The sequence below is a fragment of the Odocoileus virginianus genome, unplaced genomic scaffold (assembly GCF_023699985.2).
Source record: "Odocoileus virginianus isolate 20LAN1187 ecotype Illinois unplaced genomic scaffold, Ovbor_1.2 Unplaced_Scaffold_18, whole genome shotgun sequence".
In the NCBI taxonomy this organism is placed as follows: Eukaryota; Metazoa; Chordata; class Mammalia; order Artiodactyla; family Cervidae; genus Odocoileus; species Odocoileus virginianus.
This window is the reverse complement of record NW_027224280.1, coordinates 1140142-1158291: the sequence shown is the minus strand read 5'-3', so window position 1 is coordinate 1158291 and position 18150 is coordinate 1140142. Positions and strand designations below refer to the sequence as shown.

Here is an 18150-nt window from a genome sequence, read left to right as displayed (position 1 = left end):
AGTGTTTTGCCTATGTTCTCCTCTAGGAGTTTGATAGTTTCTGGTCTTACATTTAGATCTTTAATCCATTTTGAGTTTATTTTTGTGTATGGTGTTAGAAAGTGTTCTAGTTTCATTCTTTTACAGGTGGTTGACCAGTTTTCTCAGCACCACTTGTTAAAGAGGTTGTCTTTTTCCCATTGTATATTCTTGCCTCCTTTGTCAAAGATAAGATGTCCATAGGTTCGTGGATTTATCTCTGGACTTTCTATTCTGTTCCACTGATCTATATTTCTGTCTTTGTGCCAGTACCATACTGTCTTGATGATTGTAGCTTTGTAGTATAGTCTGAAGTCAGGCAGGTTGATTCCTCCAGTTCCAATTCTTCTTTCTCAAGATTACTTTGGCTATTCAAGGTTTTTTGTATTTCCATACAAATTGTGAAATTATTTGTTCTAGTTCTGTGAAAAATACCATTGGTAGCTTAATAGGGATTGCATTGAATCTATAGATTGCTTTGGGTAGTATAGCCATTTTGACAATATTGATTCTTTCAATCCATGAACATGGTATATTTCTCCATCTGTTTGTGTTCTCTTTGACTTCTTTCATCAGTGTTTTATAGTTTTCTATGTATAGGTCTTTTGTTTCTTTAGGTAGATATACTCCTAAGTATTTTATTCTTTTTCTTGCAATGGTGAATGGTATTGTTTCCTTAATTTCTCTTTCTGTTTTCTCATTGTTAGTGTATAAGAATGCAAGGGATTTCTGTGTGTTATTTTTATGTCCTGCAACTTTACTATATTCGTTGATTAGCTCTAGTAATTTTCTGGTAGAGTCTTTAGGGTTTTCTATGTGGAGGATCATGTCATCTGCAAACAGTGAGAGTTTCACTGCTTCCTTTCCTATCTGGATTCTTTTTACTTCTTTTTCTGCTCTGATTGCTGTGGCCAAAATTTCCGAAACTATGTTGAATTGTAGTGGTGAGAGTGGGCACCTTTGTCTTGTTCCTGATTTCAGGGGAAATGCTTTCAATTTTTCACCATTGAGGGTAATGCTTGCTGTGTGTTTGTCATATATAGCTTTTATTATGTTGAGGTATGTTCCTTCTATTCCTGCTTTCTGGAGAGTTTTAATCATAAATGGATGTTGAATTTTGTCAAAGGTTTTTTCTGCATCTATTGAGATAATCATATGGTTTTTATCTTTCAATTTGTTAATGTGGTATATTACATTGATTGATTTGCGGATATTAAAGAATCCTTGCATTCCTGGGATAAAGCCCACTTGGTCATGGTGTATGATTTTTTTAACATGTTGTTGGATTCTGTTTGTTCTACCCATTATTAAAGGTAGAGTATTGAAGTCTCCCTTCCTTTCTGTCAGTTTGCTTCAAACAATTTGGGATTTTGCTGTTCGGTGTAAACTGTGTTTACAGTCATTATATCCGGTTTATGAATTTATCTTTTTAATCATTGTATGATCTTGGTCTTTTATGATAAATTTTGACTTAAAGTCTATTTTCATCTGATATTACTACAGCCATCCTAGATCTCTTTTGAGTGTTATTTGTACGGAAAGCTTGTTCAACTCTTAACTTTTAACCTACTTGGGCTTTTGGTTCTAAAGTGAGTTTCTTGTACATGGCATGTAGTTGGGTCATGTTTTTTAGATCCACTTTTTTGCATCTCTAATTTTATGTGGAGCAGATAATCCACTTACATTTAAACTAGTTATTGATAAGAGCTTCCTTTCACCAATTTTCTTTTTCCTTGGATATGTATTATATCTTTTATCTCTCAGTTCCTCCATTACTGACAAACATGGGTTAGATTGGTATTTTCTAGATACCTACCAGCTTGAGTCCCTTCTCATTTATTTCAGTGTATATGTTCTTAGTGGTTTCCCTGGAGAGTACAGTGAATATCTTTTATCAATATTTAGAACAATCTAGTTTGAACTAACTCAATTATTGAAGCAAAGTTGACATTAATTCAAACTCAGTTATTCTAAACCCCTTTATACTGTTATTGCCACAGTTACCATCTTTCTACACTGTGTGCCCATTGGCACTGTTTTATAATCATTGTTTTATGTTTTTGTATTTAATCATATATGAAAACAGAGAAGTTATAAACCAAAAATACTTTAATATTAACTTTTATGTTTACTTATGTATTTACTTTTGCTGATATGCTCTATTTCTCAGCACAACTTCAAGTTATTATTTAGTGTCCTTTCATCTCAGCCTGAAAAGCTCCCTCGAGCACTGCTTGTAGTTTTCATCTATTAGCAATGAATTATCTCAGATTGAATTTATCCTGGAATGTCTTAATTTGTTGTTGTATTTTGGAGGAAAGTTTTGCCAGGTGTGGAGTTCTCAGGTGATAGGTTTTTCTTTTCTTTCAGAACTTTAAATATGTCACCCCATTGCCTTCTAGACTTCATGGATTTTGATGAGAAACTGTCAGCCTTTTGAGGATCAATTTGTACAAAAAAGTTGCTCCTGCTTTGCTGTTTTCAAGATTCTCTCTTTGGCCTTTGATAGTTTGATCACAGTCTGTCTTGTTGGGGATCTTTTGTTTTTATCCTTTTTGAGATTCATTGAATTTTTTGATGGACAGCTTCATCATCTGCCTATTCTAGAGTCAACATTCTAAAATCAGGTTTTAATCAGTTTTGAAGTTCCTCTGGATTTTAGATTTGTAAGTGTACATCAGTATGCCTAGTGGAATCACACCCCATGAGCACTTATCCTTTGTGGATTCTGTGACATGGACTTGAGAAGGAGCGACAAAGACACAGGGACATAGCTTCTTAGACATGCCCTTAAGTATGACAAGGGTTCATGAGCCTTGAGGTCCTCACTGTGATTGTGCCTCCAACCTAGACCATCACACACACCTCCTGAAAGACTTCTTAACATGCAAGCAGTATAGTTTGGGAGATTTATACTTGTTTAGCATTGAAGGAAAGATACAAGTAAAGCTCCCATACCCCAGAGATAACCACTGTCGGTTAGCATTTTGGAGAGCATCGTTTTGCGAATCTTTCTGTGAATATAAACACATAACATATATGTCTATGTATCCATCTATGAAGGAGCTGTCTAAGGACACACACACACACACACACACACACACACACGTGCACACACACACACAGAGAATTTTTCCTAGTGGTCCTCACCCAGACTCTTCCCTGACTAAAACAAAAAGGCCCTTAGGGATCCAACCAGTGCACTCCCAGTGACAACTCAACTGCCCTTGCTGTCTCCAGCCACTCTCCCCAAAGCCAGCCTTCCATTCATTGCTGTCTGGTTCTTCTTTCCTGCTGGGGAAGCAGGAGTGCCTGACTGAGGAGGTAAGTCACAAGGAGAGCCACAGCTCACCCCTTCTGCATTCTGTGGTGACCAGACAGCCCTGCAAATAAGTCATGTCCTTACTACCACAGGCTAGAGCTCCTTGGCCAAAGGTAACCAGTACGGTTTTAACCACCGAGGGAGGCTGCAGTGCGTGATTCCCCAGCTTGCCTCTGGTCTTGTAGACAGATGTATTTCCAATGCTATCTACAGAAACCAAAGCCATGGGGAGAGGCAACTGAACTGTCATCTCATAATTCCTCCTCCTGGGACTGTCAGAGGTGCCCAAACATCAGCCCCTCCTATTTTCTGTCTGTTCCTGTCCATGTACCTGATTGCTGTGGTGGTGAACATACTCATCATCGTGGCCATCAGCTCAACCACCAACCTCCACACCCCCATGTACTTCTTCATAGACACCCTGTCCAGCGTGGACATCTGCTTCACCTCCGTCACTGTACCGAAGATGCTGCTAAACATCCAAACCCAGAGCCAAGCCATCCCCTATGTGGCGTGCCTCACTCAGATGTATTTCCTAATTTTGTTTCTAGAGCTGGACAACGTCCTCTTGGCAGTGATGGCCTATGACAGATTTGTAGCCATATGTCACCCTCTCCACTATGCCAGAAACATGAGCCCCCAATTCTGTATCACATCGGTGCCTGTGGCCCTGGTAGTCACAAACATCTATCCCCTGATCCACACTGTCCTCATGAGCACACTGTCATTTTGCACAAGTGTCAGAATTCACCACATCTGCTGTGAACTCTATGCATTGCTAAAGCTCTCCTGCTCAGATATCTGCTTCAGTGAGTTGGTGGTTTATACCGTGGGGAGCTTTCTTTTTGTCACTCCCTTTGTCTTTATCTCTGCCTCCTGCATGCGCATTTTCTCAGTCATCCTGAGACTTCGGTCTTCCCAGGACAAGCTGAAAGCCTTTACCAATTGCAGTCCCCACCTTGCTGTGGTGTCATTGTTCTATGGGACCCTGTTTGGGGTGTACCTGCTCCCCTCTTCCTCCTACACAGCCAAGGACACAGTGGCCACGGTGTTGTATGCGGTGGTACCGCCCATATTCAACCCATTCATTTACATTTTGAGGAAGAAGGACATGAAGGGGGCCCTGAGGAGCCTCCTGGGCTGGAGAAGGCGCTTTTCTCAATAGCAGCAGATTCTGCCTGGTCACAAAAAGACAAAGCCACAAAAAGGTGGCTTGTCTTTTCTTTGCATTCAGGTGGGAAGGGGGTGTTATCAGATGCCCAGCTCGTCCCCAAATTTCTGCTGTCCTCACACCCATCTGCTCGTTCAGCCACTCCTCCCTGAGTGACTCTCGTGTGCCAGTCCACAGGGGGAAAGGTGGGAAAGCCTGTCTTCAGTTCAGTTCAGTCCCTCAGTCGTACCCGCATCTTTGCGACCCCATGAACCACAGCATGCCAGGCCTCCCTGTCTATCACCAACTCCCGGAGTCCACTCAAACCCATGTCCATTGAGTCGGTGATGCATCCAACCATCTCATCCTCTGTTGTTTCCTTCTCCTCCTGCCCTCAATCTTTCCCAGCATCAGGGTCTTTTCAAATGAGTCAGCTCTTTGCATCAGGTGGCCAAAATACTGGAGTTTCAGCTTCAACATCAGTCCTTCCAGTGAATATTCAGGACTGATCTCCTTTAGGATGGACTGGTTGGATCTCCTTGCAGTCCAAGGGACTCTCAAGAGTCTTCTCCAACACCACAGTTTAAAAGCATCAGTTCTTCGGCACTGAGCTTTCTTTATAGTCCAACTCTCACATCCATACACGACCCCTGGAAAAACCATAGCCTTGACTAGACAGACCTTTGTTGACAAAGTACTTTCTCTGCTTTTTAATATGCTCTCTAGTTTGGTCATAACTTTCCTTCTAAGGAGGAAGCGTCTTTTAATTTCATGGCTGCAGTCACCATCTGCAGTGATTTTGGAGTCCCCCAAAATAAAGTCAGCCACTGTTTCCACTGTTTACCCATCTATTTGCCATGAAGTGGTGGGAGTCCAGATGCCATGATCTTAGTTTTCTGAATGTTGAGCTTTAAGCCAACTTTTTCACTCTCCTCTTTCACTTTCATCAAGAGGCTCTTTAGTTCTTCTTCACGTTCTGCCATAAGGGTGGTGTCATCTGCATATCTGAGGTTATTGGTATTTCTCCTGGCAATCTTGATTCCAGCCTGTGCTTCCTCCCGCCCAGTGTTTCTCGTGATGTACTCTGCATATAAGTTAAATAAGCACTGTGACAATATACAGCCTTGATGTACTCCTTTTCCTATTTGGACCCAGTCTGTTGTTCCATGTCCAGTTCTAACTGTTGCTTCCTGACCTGCATACAGGTTTCTCAAGAGGCAGGTCAGGTGGTCTGGTATCCCCATCTCTTTCAGAATTTTCCACAGTTCATTGTGATCCACACAGTCAAAGGCTTTGGCATAGTCAATAAAGCAGAAGTAGATGTTTTTCTGGGACTCCCTTGCTTTCTCGATGATCCAGCGGATGTTGGCAATTTGACCTCTGGTTCCTCTTCCTTTGCTAAAAGCAGCTTGAACATCTGGAAGTTCATGGTTCACATATTGCTAAAGCCTGGATTGGAGAATTTTAACCATTGTCTGCATGAACACTTAATTTTCCATGCATTCTATATGTCTTTCTAGATCCATCTCAAACTCTTGAGTGCCCCGTGAATTTTTACCTCATCACGAGTAATGGAGTGTTTTGTTTTGTGCTGGGCAGGCACTGTTTTGAGTGAGTTTATGTAAGGATTCAATGTTCAGAATATCCTGTGATAGAGACGCCAGTATAGTCCCCGTTTTCTAGATGAGGAATGTCATGAAGCAAGAGACGAAGTTCCCACCCTCTGCTTCTGGGGAAGTGATGTTTTCGTCTCAAGACAGGAAAATCTGCCATGAGGTGCTCCTGTCACCAGGTGGCAGCAGATGCAAGGGTTGAGGAAGACAGGAGAAGGGGCAGCTGGGCAGGGAGAGGTGCCTCAAACTCCTGGGCTGATCAGGGCTAGTCAACACCTTTCTCAATCCACAGAGCTACCCGCTACATTCATAAAGGACATTCCCTGTGCAAGTGAAGAGAATGGATTCACCCCCCGTTTCTCCACACATAAACATGACAACAATCACAAGTGTGTAGCCGGGAGCCTTTCCCGCTGATGGACACGATGGCCTTCAGTTACAGGGGCTCTGCTGAGGTGGACTTTTCAACCTTCTCTACAGAGAGAGGTTGGGTCTGTGTCCCCGACACTTGAGTCTGAGCTGGATTGGGACTGCTTGCTCCAATGGAGTGTGGCAGAAAGTGATGCTGTGTGACGTCCAAGGCTGAGTGGCAGATGGCAGATGGCATCTGGACTGGTCCCAGGACTATGGGATCCCTGAGCTGCCTCTGGGAAGACAGTATCCCCTGAGGTCACCGCACTGGGAGGAAGCCAAGCTCCCATAAAGTGCTCTGGTCCTCAGAGCCCAGCCGTCCATGCATCCCAGATAGCAGACATGTGAGTGAGTGTTCCCTCAGGGGATTCCGTGACCACCTGCCTCAGCCTTCCCAGCCAAGGCCTCAGACATCACGGAGCAGAGGAAACAGTCCCCCGCTGTGGCCTGCCCTAATTCCCGACCCACAGGCTCTATGCACACAACTTGTGCAGGTTTTAAGCCACCACCTTTTCAGGGTAATTTCTTATGCAGCCACAGTAGCTGGAACACATAGCGATGACTACAACAGCGGCAGCACAGTATAGAATGGTGGCCAACTATTGAGGCTTTCAATGGCTAAGGCAAAGATCTCTCTTGGTAAATGTCACATTGCATTTGAAAACGTGCTGGTTGTTTTCAAATCTCTTTTGATATTGGTTTCTAACATAATTCCAGTGATGTTACAGCAGACTCTGTTTGAACTTTTGCACCTTGTTTCATGTTCCTATGGGCTTCCCTGCTGGTTGCCCTGGTGCCTCCCTGATGGTAAAGAATCTGCCTACAATGCAGGAGACTCAGGTTTGATCCCTGGGTCAGGAAGATCCCCTGGAGAAGGAAATAGCAAACCACTCCAGTATTCTTGCCTGGAGAGTTTCATGGACAGAGGAGCCTGTTCGGCTATGGTCCATGCAGTCACAAAGAGTTGGACACAACTGAGCGACTAACGCTTTCACTTTCATGCTCTTATGTCCCTGTGTATGTTCCAGTGTCTCCTAGTTAATAGCCTGTGGGTACTTAAATAGAATGTGTATCCTACTGTTGTGTGAAAATTAAAGACATCTAAATTACGCTGAATTGGTTCATGGTGTGTTTCAGATCTACTGTATCCTTCTACTTTACTGTATATTCATTCCATTAATTTTTGAGAGTTTAATATTGAAACTCCAACTAAAAATCCTTATTTCTCTATGGAAAATTAATTGTAATATATAGTGGAACTATGTGTAATTTGTTCTGTATTTTCCAAGTCTCCTATAAATATATTATAATGCTTTCATATTTTAAAAAATGAAAAAGAGACAAAAAAAGAATGGTGGCCAACCTTTACATGATACTGACTTTGTATGTATCCTAATTATACCCACTTTATTCACGCTCACTCCAATTTGTTCTCATGACAACCCTGCCAGGTAGGTACTCTTACTATCTCAAGTCCCCAGACCACAAAGCCGAGGTCCAGAGCTCATACATAGGGGAGTGCAAGTCAAAACCCCAATGTGATATCATCAAAAGACTTTCAGAGTGGCTGTTTCCAGGAGGACAACAAATAACAAGTGTTGGTGTAGGATGTGGAGAAAGGAAAGCCTTGTATGTTGCTGGTGGGAATGTAAAGTGATGCAATCACTATGGAAAACAGTATAGAGGTTTCTCAAAATGCTAAAAATTGAACAGCCATGTGATCCAGCAATCTCACATCTGAGTATTAATGCAAAGAAAACAAAAGCACTAATGTGAAAAGATGTATGAACTCCAATGTTCGTTGCAGTGCTACTTACAGTAGCCAAGAAGTGGAAGCAACAGAAGTATCCACTAACAGATGAACGAACAAACAAAATGTGGAATGCGTATCAGTTCAGTTCAGTTCAGTCGCTCAGTCATGTCTGAATCTTTGTGACCCCATGGACTGCAGCACACCAGGCCTTCCTGTCCATCACCAACTCTTGGAGTTTACTCAAACTCGTGTCCATTGAGTCAGTGATGCCATCCAACCATCTCATCCTCGGTACATGTATATCTCAGCCATAAAGAAATGAAATCTTGCCATTTTGACAGCATGAATGAATCTAGAGAGTATGTTGCTGAGCAAAATAAGCCAGACAGAGAAAGACAAATACTTAATGATCTCTCTTATATGTGAAATCTAAAAACAAAACAAAACAAAGCATGAAAGCAGAATCATAGAGACAGAGAACAAATGAGTGACTCCCAGAAGGGTGTGGTGTGGGGGAAATAGGTGTAGGAGATGAAGAATTATAAAACCTCCAGTTATGTAAAAAAATAAGTCACAGGTATGTATACAGGTTAGCCCAGAAATTGTACCCAGCTGACTGTCTGGAGAGAGAGTTTAGTGGTGGAGCCCAATGGATACCTGGCATTTAGGAGATGGCACTGAAATTCGAAGGCCCTAGAATTGGTGGGCAGAAGATGGGAGAGAAGGGACAGGCAGTGGGATAGAAGCCTGCATATGGACAGAGGGTCCCCCTGGAGTCTGCCACAGACCACTGACCGCCACAGGACTGCAAGGAAAGTACTCAAGATCAAGGAAAGTGCCACTGGAGAGGATAAATGGTAACTCTGCCCAGCACCCAAGCTGACCAGGGACTGGTGGCTGTTCCCACTGGTCACAGTGACAAACCCCATAATTTCAGGAGGCCTGGGACAAAGAGCTCACAGCACTCTCGCCTGAGTAGTGTGGGAAAAATATGAATCCTGCACTGAAAGGACCGATGTGAGAGTTGGACTATAAAGAAAGCTGAGTGCCAAAGAATTGATGCTTTTGAACTGTGGTGTCAGAGAAGACTCTTGAGAGAGTCCCTTGGACTGCAAGGAGATCCAACCAGTCCATCCTAAAGGAAATCAGTCCTGAATATTCATTGGAAGGACTGATGTTGAAGCTGAAACTCCAATACTTTGGCCACCTGATGCAAAGAACTGACTCATTGAAAAGACCTTGATGCTGGGAAAGATTGAAGGCAGGAGGAGAAGGGGACAACAGAGGATGAGATGGTTGGATGGCATCACCAATTCAATGGACATGAGTTTGAGTAAACTCTGGGAGATGGTGACGGACAGGGAGGCTTGGCGTGCTGTAGTCCATGGGGTCACAAAGAGTCAGACACGACTGAGCGACTGAAATGACACTTAAAGGTGCTCTGGTGCCACACAGCAAATCTTCAAAGCAAATATCAAAAGCTTCCAACTATTTCCAAGTCACTTCACAGCATCCCAGAACAAAGCTTATGCATATGATTCAGAATACAAAGAATACCCAGAACCCAGGGTGAAATCATAATGCCTGATAGCCAATCTAAATTAACCAGGCATGCAGAAAACTGGGAGAGTCCAACCCATAATGAGAGAAACAGAGCAATAAGATGCTTCCAGATTGGAGAGAAAGAAGAAAAACTGCCTTTATTTGCAGATGACATGTTCACCCATACAGAAAATCTGATGGAATCTCCAAAAGAATGACTAGTCTAATGACGGAGTTTTGCAAGTTTGCAGGATGCACCACATTGTAGAAAGAGCTACTGTAAGAATGCACACAAGTTAAAACTAATAGGCTCAATGTTCCCTGTTGAAAGTAAGGGGAGAGGTGGCCCCTCCTTTCCTTAATTCATTTACTTTAGAAATGTGTAAGTTCTTTTTGTGTCTCCCTTGGAAACTATGCATATAATATTATTTTCTGTTTTTTTTTTTTAATGTTTTGTCTGCACCATGACGGAGGAAATGGCAACCCACTCCAGTATTTTTGCCTGGAGAATCCCATGGACAGAGGATTCTGGTGGGCTACAGTCCAGAGGGTCACAGAGAGCCGGACACAACTGAGCGACTGAGCACACACGCACACACTGCACCAGGATCTTGCTTCCCTGATCAGGGATCAAACCAGTACCCCCTGCAGTTGAAGCCTAACCACGGGACTGCCAGAAAAGTTCTCGAAAGTATGACTATACTTTTAAAGGCCATAAAAGCCTCCTGTTCAGCTTTACAACCCAGAAATGTCTTTTTCAAGGACCTAGGAAACGTCTCACTTGAATGTAAACATCAATCAAGAGAGCACTCTCTTTCTCCCAGTCTCAGTGGGAGGGGAGACACCTAACTTCTTTGGGCACCTGGCTCCCAGTTGTGAAACTGGCGCCTGTCATAAAGATGAAAGGCTTAGTTTTCACTCGTATAAACCAATTGGCTTAGTATGCTTCAGATGCTGTAACCACATACTGATTCACTCCCCTGATCCACACTGGGTGGACTAAAGAACAGAAACTGACTCTTTGTGATCCCATAGACTGTAGCCCACCAGGCTCCTCTATCCGTGGAATTCTCCAGGCAAGAATACTGGAATGGATTGCCAGGATTGTCTCCAAGGGATCTTCCCGATCCAGGGATTGTACCCACGTCTCTTGCATCCTATGCATTGGCAGGTGGCTGCTTTACCACTGCTCCGTGTGGGAGGCCCAAATAGAGCCATACTGGGGTTAAAGTCTTCAAATATGGATTTGGAAGGGGCAGCGGATGGGGTGGGGCACAAATCTAAGTCCCAAACATCAATTAACTAATACATAAGAGTCACTGCACTTGCTGGGCATACTTCGGATGAAGCAAAAGTGAGACCTGGTGGTGTGAAGTCCTCTTACTTGAGGACATGGAGATAAGGAGTCAGATCTGCTGGCTATACAGAAGGCTGAGAGTTCTTTCTGTCTCTGGAATCTCTCATTAGATTGTCTGTGATGTGCATCACATTCTGGTATAATGCCAGCTCAGTGAGACACCTGTTTTTATTCTGACTTTGTGGAGATGTCCTCTGGGGTGGCACAAGACTGTGTTCTACTTTTTATTTCTTAGCTACTAAAGTCCCTGAAACAGAGAGAGGAGAGAGGGCATGGTGGCTGGGGAGCAGGTATCACTATGGTATGCCCACCTCAAAGAGGGTCAAACAAAGGTTTCAAGATAAAAATGGTCTTGGCAGGACAGGGAAGCTACTGGAAAGTCAGGACTGGGCTTCTCATCAAGCTCTCTTCTCCTCAATTGCCATCATCTACTGTCCCTGCAGTTGCCCAGTGACACGTTTGCATTATTCACACAGATGTTCCTTGAAGCCTCTAGCAGGAAAATCACTATCACAGTCTCCTGCCACAGTGCTGAGGCTGTGCTGAGGTACCATGGCTGAGAAAAGTGGAAGCTTCAAAGGTATTTTTCAGAGAACTAGAGGAAATAATTCCACATTTTGTATGGAAATGCAAAAACCTCGAATAGCCAAAGCAATCTTGAGAAAGAAGAATGGAATTGATGGAGTCAACCTGCCTGACTTCAGACTATGCTACAAAGCTACAGTCATCAGGACAGTATGGATGGTACTGGTACAAAGACAGAAATACAGATCAAAGGAACAGAATAGAAAGCCCAGAGATAAATTCGCGCACCTATGGACATCATATCTTTGACAAAGGAGGCAAGAATGTACAACGGAGAAAAGACAATCTCTTTACCAAATGATGCTGGGAAAACTGGTCAACCATGTGTAAAATAATGAAACTAGACCACTTTCTAATGCCTTTCAGAAAAATAAACTCAAAATGGATAAAAAGATCTAAATGTAAGACTAGAAACTATAAATCTCCTAGAAGAAAACATAAATCACAGCAGGATCCTCAATGACCCACCTTGCAGAGCAATGGAAATGCAAGAAAAAACAAACAAATGGGGCCTAACTAAACTTAAAAGCCCTTACACACCGAAGGAAAGTATAAGCAAAGTGAAAGACAACCTTCAGAATGGGAGAAAATAATAGCAAGCAAAGCAACTGACAAAGAATTAATCTCAAAAGTACACAAAGAGGTCATGCAGGTCAATGCCAGAAAAATAAATGATCCAATCAAGAAATGAGCCAAAGAACTAAACAGACATTTCTCCGAAGAAGACATATAGATGGCTAACAAACACATGAAAAGATGGTCAACATCACTCATTATCAGAGAAATGCAAAGCAAAACCACTATGAGGTAGCATCTCTCTCTTGTCAGAGTGGGTGCTATCAAAAAGTCTACAAATAATAAATGCTGGAGAGGGTGTGCAGAAAAGGGAACCCTCTTACAATGTTGGTGGGAATGCAAACTAGTACAGCCACTATGGAGAACAGTGTGGAGATTCCTTAGAAAACTGGAAATAGAACTGCCATATGACCCAGCAATCCCACTGCTGGGCATACACACTGAGGAAACCAGAATTGAAAGAGACACGTGTACCCCAATGTTCATCACAGTACTGTTTACAATAGCTAGGACATGGAAGCAACCTAGATGTCCATCGGCAGACGAATGGATAAGAAAGCTGTGGTACATATACACAATGGAATATTACTCAGCTATTAAAAAGAATGCATTTGAATCAGTTCTAATAAGGTGGATGAAACTGGAGCCTATCATACAGAGTGAAGCAAGTCAGAAAGAAAAACACCAGTACAGTATCTTAATGCATATATATGGAATTTAGAAAGATGGTAGTGATGACCCTATGTGCAGGACAGCAAAAGAGACACAGATATAAAGAACAGATATTTTGGACTCTGTGGGAGAAGGCAAGGGTGGGATGATTTGAGAGAATAGCATTGAAACATGTATATTACCATAGGTGAAATAGATCACCAGTCCAGGTTTGATGCATGAGACAGGGTGCTCAGGGCTGGTGCACTGGGATGATCCTGAGGGATGGGATGGGGAGGGATGTGGGAGGGGGTTTCAGGATGGGGAACACATGTACACCTATGGCTAATTCATGTCAGTGTATGGCAAAACCACTAAAATATTGTAAAGTAATTAGCCTCCAATTAAAATAAATAAATTAATTAAAGCAAAAAGTATAAGCCTGAATCAAAAGGACATAGATTCACATCCAACCTCTGGATTTGAGATCCTAGCTGAGAGAACTGAAGAAAGTTACCGAGCCTCTCAGGCTCAATTCCTCACCTCCAAAAGGTATCATGACTATTAGACATGATAACGCAGGTAAAATGCATTAGCATAGTGCTTACAAAAGATTTTGGATTTTAGTTATATTTTCTCAAGATTACACTAACTGCCAACTGCTCCCCCCTGATACTGGGGACACTTAACCCATTATCCTAGCACTTTTCTTTTCTTGACATGAAACAAGGCCGGTAAAGCATAAAGTTTATTTTTCTAGTGTTACTGGATTCTTTGCTCATGAAAACTAAGGTGTTTTGTTTGACTAGGGCAGGAAACAGATCTAGTAGTAAAAAGGGGTGTGAGGAAGGAAGCATTCTGGAGGGGGCGGCACATTTTCTGAAGAGCAATTCTGTATTGTAGGTATACCTCCCAGAAGCTATATTAAAAACAGAACCATTCATACAGAGACTACAAGAATCCCACTGAGACATTATGAATAATGGGGTAAAACTGAGGAGAATTTAAGTCTTGAGCAATTACATTATAATGTACCTTTTATGCATCAGTTCAGTGCGATGTTTCAAGAAGGTTTAGACAGCGGAAAAGCTCAGATGTTAGATGAAAAAACCCAAGGAAACAGTTAATCCCAAACCTTAGAAACCTTACTCATTCATAATACTCTTGTATCCATTTAATGTATACCTACAACCCAGAACTGCCAAAGTATTCCAAAAGGTAGACAGTGGCCAATGCTGAACAACAGGACCCAAATACTTTTCATTTTCTTCCATTTCCCAAATTGCCTTCAGTTGCTTTGTGATGCTTGACTATCTGGACCCAGAACCTCCCCTCCCACTCAAGGACAAAGGCAAGAAAATCTGGCTGCTGAAGAGAAACTCAGACACAGAACATAGCTCAGTTTTCCTATCTGTGGTAACCAGTATTTAAGCACCAATCAACACAAGAGGTCAGAGGGAGTTCAATGGCCAGTAGGGGCCAACAATTAGGCTCCCAATCAAGTGTTAAATAGTGCAAAATTCCTGGCATAGGGAAAGGCGCACCACTTAGGAAAGAACTTTCTTGTGGCCTCAACCCCCTTTTCCCAGCTGAGAATTCAAAAAGAAGGGGGCACACAGTGCCGCGTGACCTGCACCACTATGCAAAGCCAGTTGAGCAAGGAGGCCAGGGGAGTTTGCAGGAGGCCAGAGTCTTCAATGGTAAATCGGCTAAAAGAGAGGGGGAAGGAAGACTGCATTAGAAGTGATCACTCCGGGCCTTCCTCACTCCAATCCCCCCACCTCTCAGGCAGCACTGATACCCACTCTCCATTGTGTCCATTAAAGTGGACCTCCGGCGGGAAAACCGCACTGCCCAGCCCTGCTTCACCCAAGCCTGTGGCCTCCCCATGTGCAATGGTGGTGCTCAGCTGAGGCAGAGATGAGCCCGCTGCCCCTTCCCCAGTCCTTAGGCCCAATCACATCATCCAGTCACTGCCAGTCACCACCAGCTCCCTCTGAACAGGTTCGGGGTCGAGGTCAGCCCCCTGGGTCAGGTACCTGCTGACAACTTCCGCATCCAGGTAGGACAGGGAGGACTTGGAGAGGGTGAGGGCTTATTTGGTTAAGGGCCAGTTCATGCGGACATCTTGGTCCCAGCCCCCAGGTCCGACTTAGGCCTGCCTACCCCCAGATCACCTTGGGGGAACTATGCACCACAGCCCATCAGGCCACCCCGATGTCCTCCAGGCCACCTGGCAGCAGCTCACGGGCTGCTAGTTCTGAACATCCTTAGTCCCCGACACCCCTTCTGTGTCCCAGTGGCAACCCCCATCCTGCAACCTCTGAAGTCTCTAGGGCTCATCTTCCTGTGCTCCTCTACCAACCACTGCCTTACAACCCCTATGAACCTGCAGGCTCCCCGGAAAGGATACAACTCCAGCACCGTGCCTCGTGGGGCTCCACCCAAGGCCAAAGCCTCCGCACGTTGCACTGGGACAGTTGATGCCCCCAGTGCCTGGGGGGCCGCCCCATCCACAGTGCCCTGCTCTATGGTCTGCTCTCAGCCTCCAGTGGCTCTGTGGGGTACAATGCCATGGGGCATTCTTGCAATACCCTCTCCACTGCCTGGAAAACCCACGCCATTCTCAAAGGACTGCATGGCCACCACGCATCCCTCCTAGAGGACAACAGGAGCTGAAGAGAGACTTAGCCACTCACGAAGTCCCTCCCCTTCTGCAAAGGGATGCCCAGTGCACCTGTCCACTCTGCTCAGGGTGCCTCCTTGCACTAGATTGGTTCCCGCCCAGTCTGCTGGTTACCCATGTGCCACTAGGGAGACCCCATGAGGCCAGAGGGACTCAGCTCCCTCATGAAACTACACTCCCTTCAGGAGCCCTCAATGCGCCTGCCAACACGGACCCCTCCTGTACTGGCCCAGACAGTGTGGAAAGGACACTGCCAAGTGTCCACAGAGACACTGCCAAGGAAGGGTCATGACTTTCTACTGCCTAGGCCTTGACCAAGGCTACTAAACAGCTTCTCAAGGCGATAAGGGTTAATGTCCCTCCCCCACACCCTCCAACACCTCCCCACATTAAAACTCAAAGTAAAACACACACAGCAGGGGAAGAGAGAGACCTCCAAGAAGAGGGGTCTTCCCCAAGTTGGGGGATCAGGACTGATCAGCGTCCTCACTAAGCACACCATGGAGGTACCACCCTTAGGACCTCATCTATACCTTAGTATATCCCAAAGGCCCGTCTCCAAACTCCAGCCCCTGGGGCTTAGGGCTTCTATATGGGAACAGAGGGTGGAGGAGGGACTTGGACACTCAGTGTACAGGCCAGTGCTACTGGCTTCCCCATCTATGCTCACATGAGCCTTTTCAGTAGGGAGACAGTGATTGACCCAACCAAGCATAGAAACCAAGTCTCTTCTGCCTGATAATCCACCTTAGCTATACGGACAGGTGTGACACTCAAGGCCTCACAGATCTGAGATGAGGGACAGATGGAAACAGGAAAGTAAGACTTCCTGACATAACAGTGTTAAAGCGAGACAAAGCCATGCGCCCTAAGGAAGTTCCTGGAATCAGAGGAGCTGTGGAGGTGATACCAGCTGTGGTGACCTACGGTCACTCCACTGTCTCCCCAGTTCCACTCAGGGGTGCCCTTCCCTCCTTGTGCTCCCTGGTGGGTGGGCGGGCCCAGGTTTCCCCTGCTGTCCTGGCTAGTTATGCAGACCCTCCTTCTCCTGGACCAACACCGCCCCTCACATCTCAAGGCCAGGAGGTGACAGAGGTGCTCTAGGCTCCTCTCACCTCTTTCCAGGCCACTCCTCCACCTGAGGGGCTGGTTCCCATGTGTCCCCAGCCCTGCCCTCCCGCAGAGGCTGTGCAGATGTGCAGGTGTCACTCAAGAGGCTCCCACCCTCGGGCTTCCAGTGGGATCTCCACAGGCAGGAGGGGCCCTGCCTTTGCTGATCTGTGTGCTGCACACTCCCAGGACAGTCGACGACAGGCCCCGCCAACAAAAAGCCACCACCACCGAGTGCCTGGCTGCAAAGAATGATGTTCCCGGTTGGCTGTCATCAGCAGCGAACCCCCAGGGCTGCAAAATGCCTCTCACCACACACAGGCACTCTACTGTGAGTCTCTGTGCCTCCCAGGAGGGGCAAACAGACTCCCATCTCACTTTGCCTGCCACAGCACGCATGACGGTAACTAGCTGGCCCAACCTGGACCCATCTAGAATGCCCGTTCCACAATGCAAGTTAGATTTTTCCAACGTGTGCCACAGAAGAGGCTCACTAGACAAAAGGCAGCAGATGGTGAGGGGCCGAACCACACAACCCGCCAGCATCTCCCCTCTGCCTGTTGTTGTTCATTCAGTCATGTGTGACTCTTTACAAACCCATCGATTGCAGCGCCCCAGGCTTCCCTGTCCTTAAGCATCCCCTAAAACTCGCTCAAATTCATGTCCATCGAGTCGGTAATGCCATTCAACCATCTCATCCTCTGTCGTCCCCTTCTCCTCCTGCCTTCAATCTTTCCCAGCATCAGGGTCTTTGGAACTGAGTCAGTCTTCACGGTCAGGTGGCCAAAGTGTTGGGACTTTCCTTTTAACAGAAATCAGTTAAAATGCATCAACTGGAAAGAAAGAAAGAAATGTGTATTTATTTACAGACAAAATGATTGTCTATGTATGAACTCCAATGGGATCTATAATAGAGCTATTGCAACTAATTAGTGAGTTTAGCAAGGTTTCAGGATACAAGGATACTCTTGAGAGGACTTGGACTGCAAGGAGAACAGACCAGTCAATCCTAAAGGAAATCTACCCTGAAGATTCATTGGAAGGACTGATGCTGAAGCTGAAGCTCCAATACTTTGGCCACCTGATGTGAAGAGCCAACTCACTGGAAAAGACCCTGATGCTGGGAAAGATTGAAGGCAAAAGGAGAAGGGGGTGACAGAGGATGAGATGGTTAGATAGCATCACCAACTCAATGGACATGAATTTGAGCAAATTCCAGGAGATAGTGGAGGACAGAGGAGTCTGGTGTGCTACAGTCCATGGGGGCAGAAATAGTTGGGCATGAATTACAGACTGAGAAACAACATCATTCAGGTGTTATATGAAAAGTGCACTTGCTGTGTGGAGTCTGACTCCTTGCAACCCCATGAATTATA

At 44.9% G+C, this 18150-nt stretch overlaps 1 protein-coding gene across 1 annotated transcript; it reads left to right on the top strand.

The window, feature by feature from the left end:
- The first annotated feature begins 3665 nt into the window (after positions 1-3665).
- Positions 3666-4505, top strand: LOC110149490 (olfactory receptor 1D2-like). Its single transcript, XM_020911931.1, has one exon. It carries the CDS (start codon positions 3666-3668, stop codon positions 4503-4505), a length of 840 nt encoding a protein of 279 aa, XP_020767590.1.
- Positions 4506-18150: the final 13645 nt, after the last annotated feature.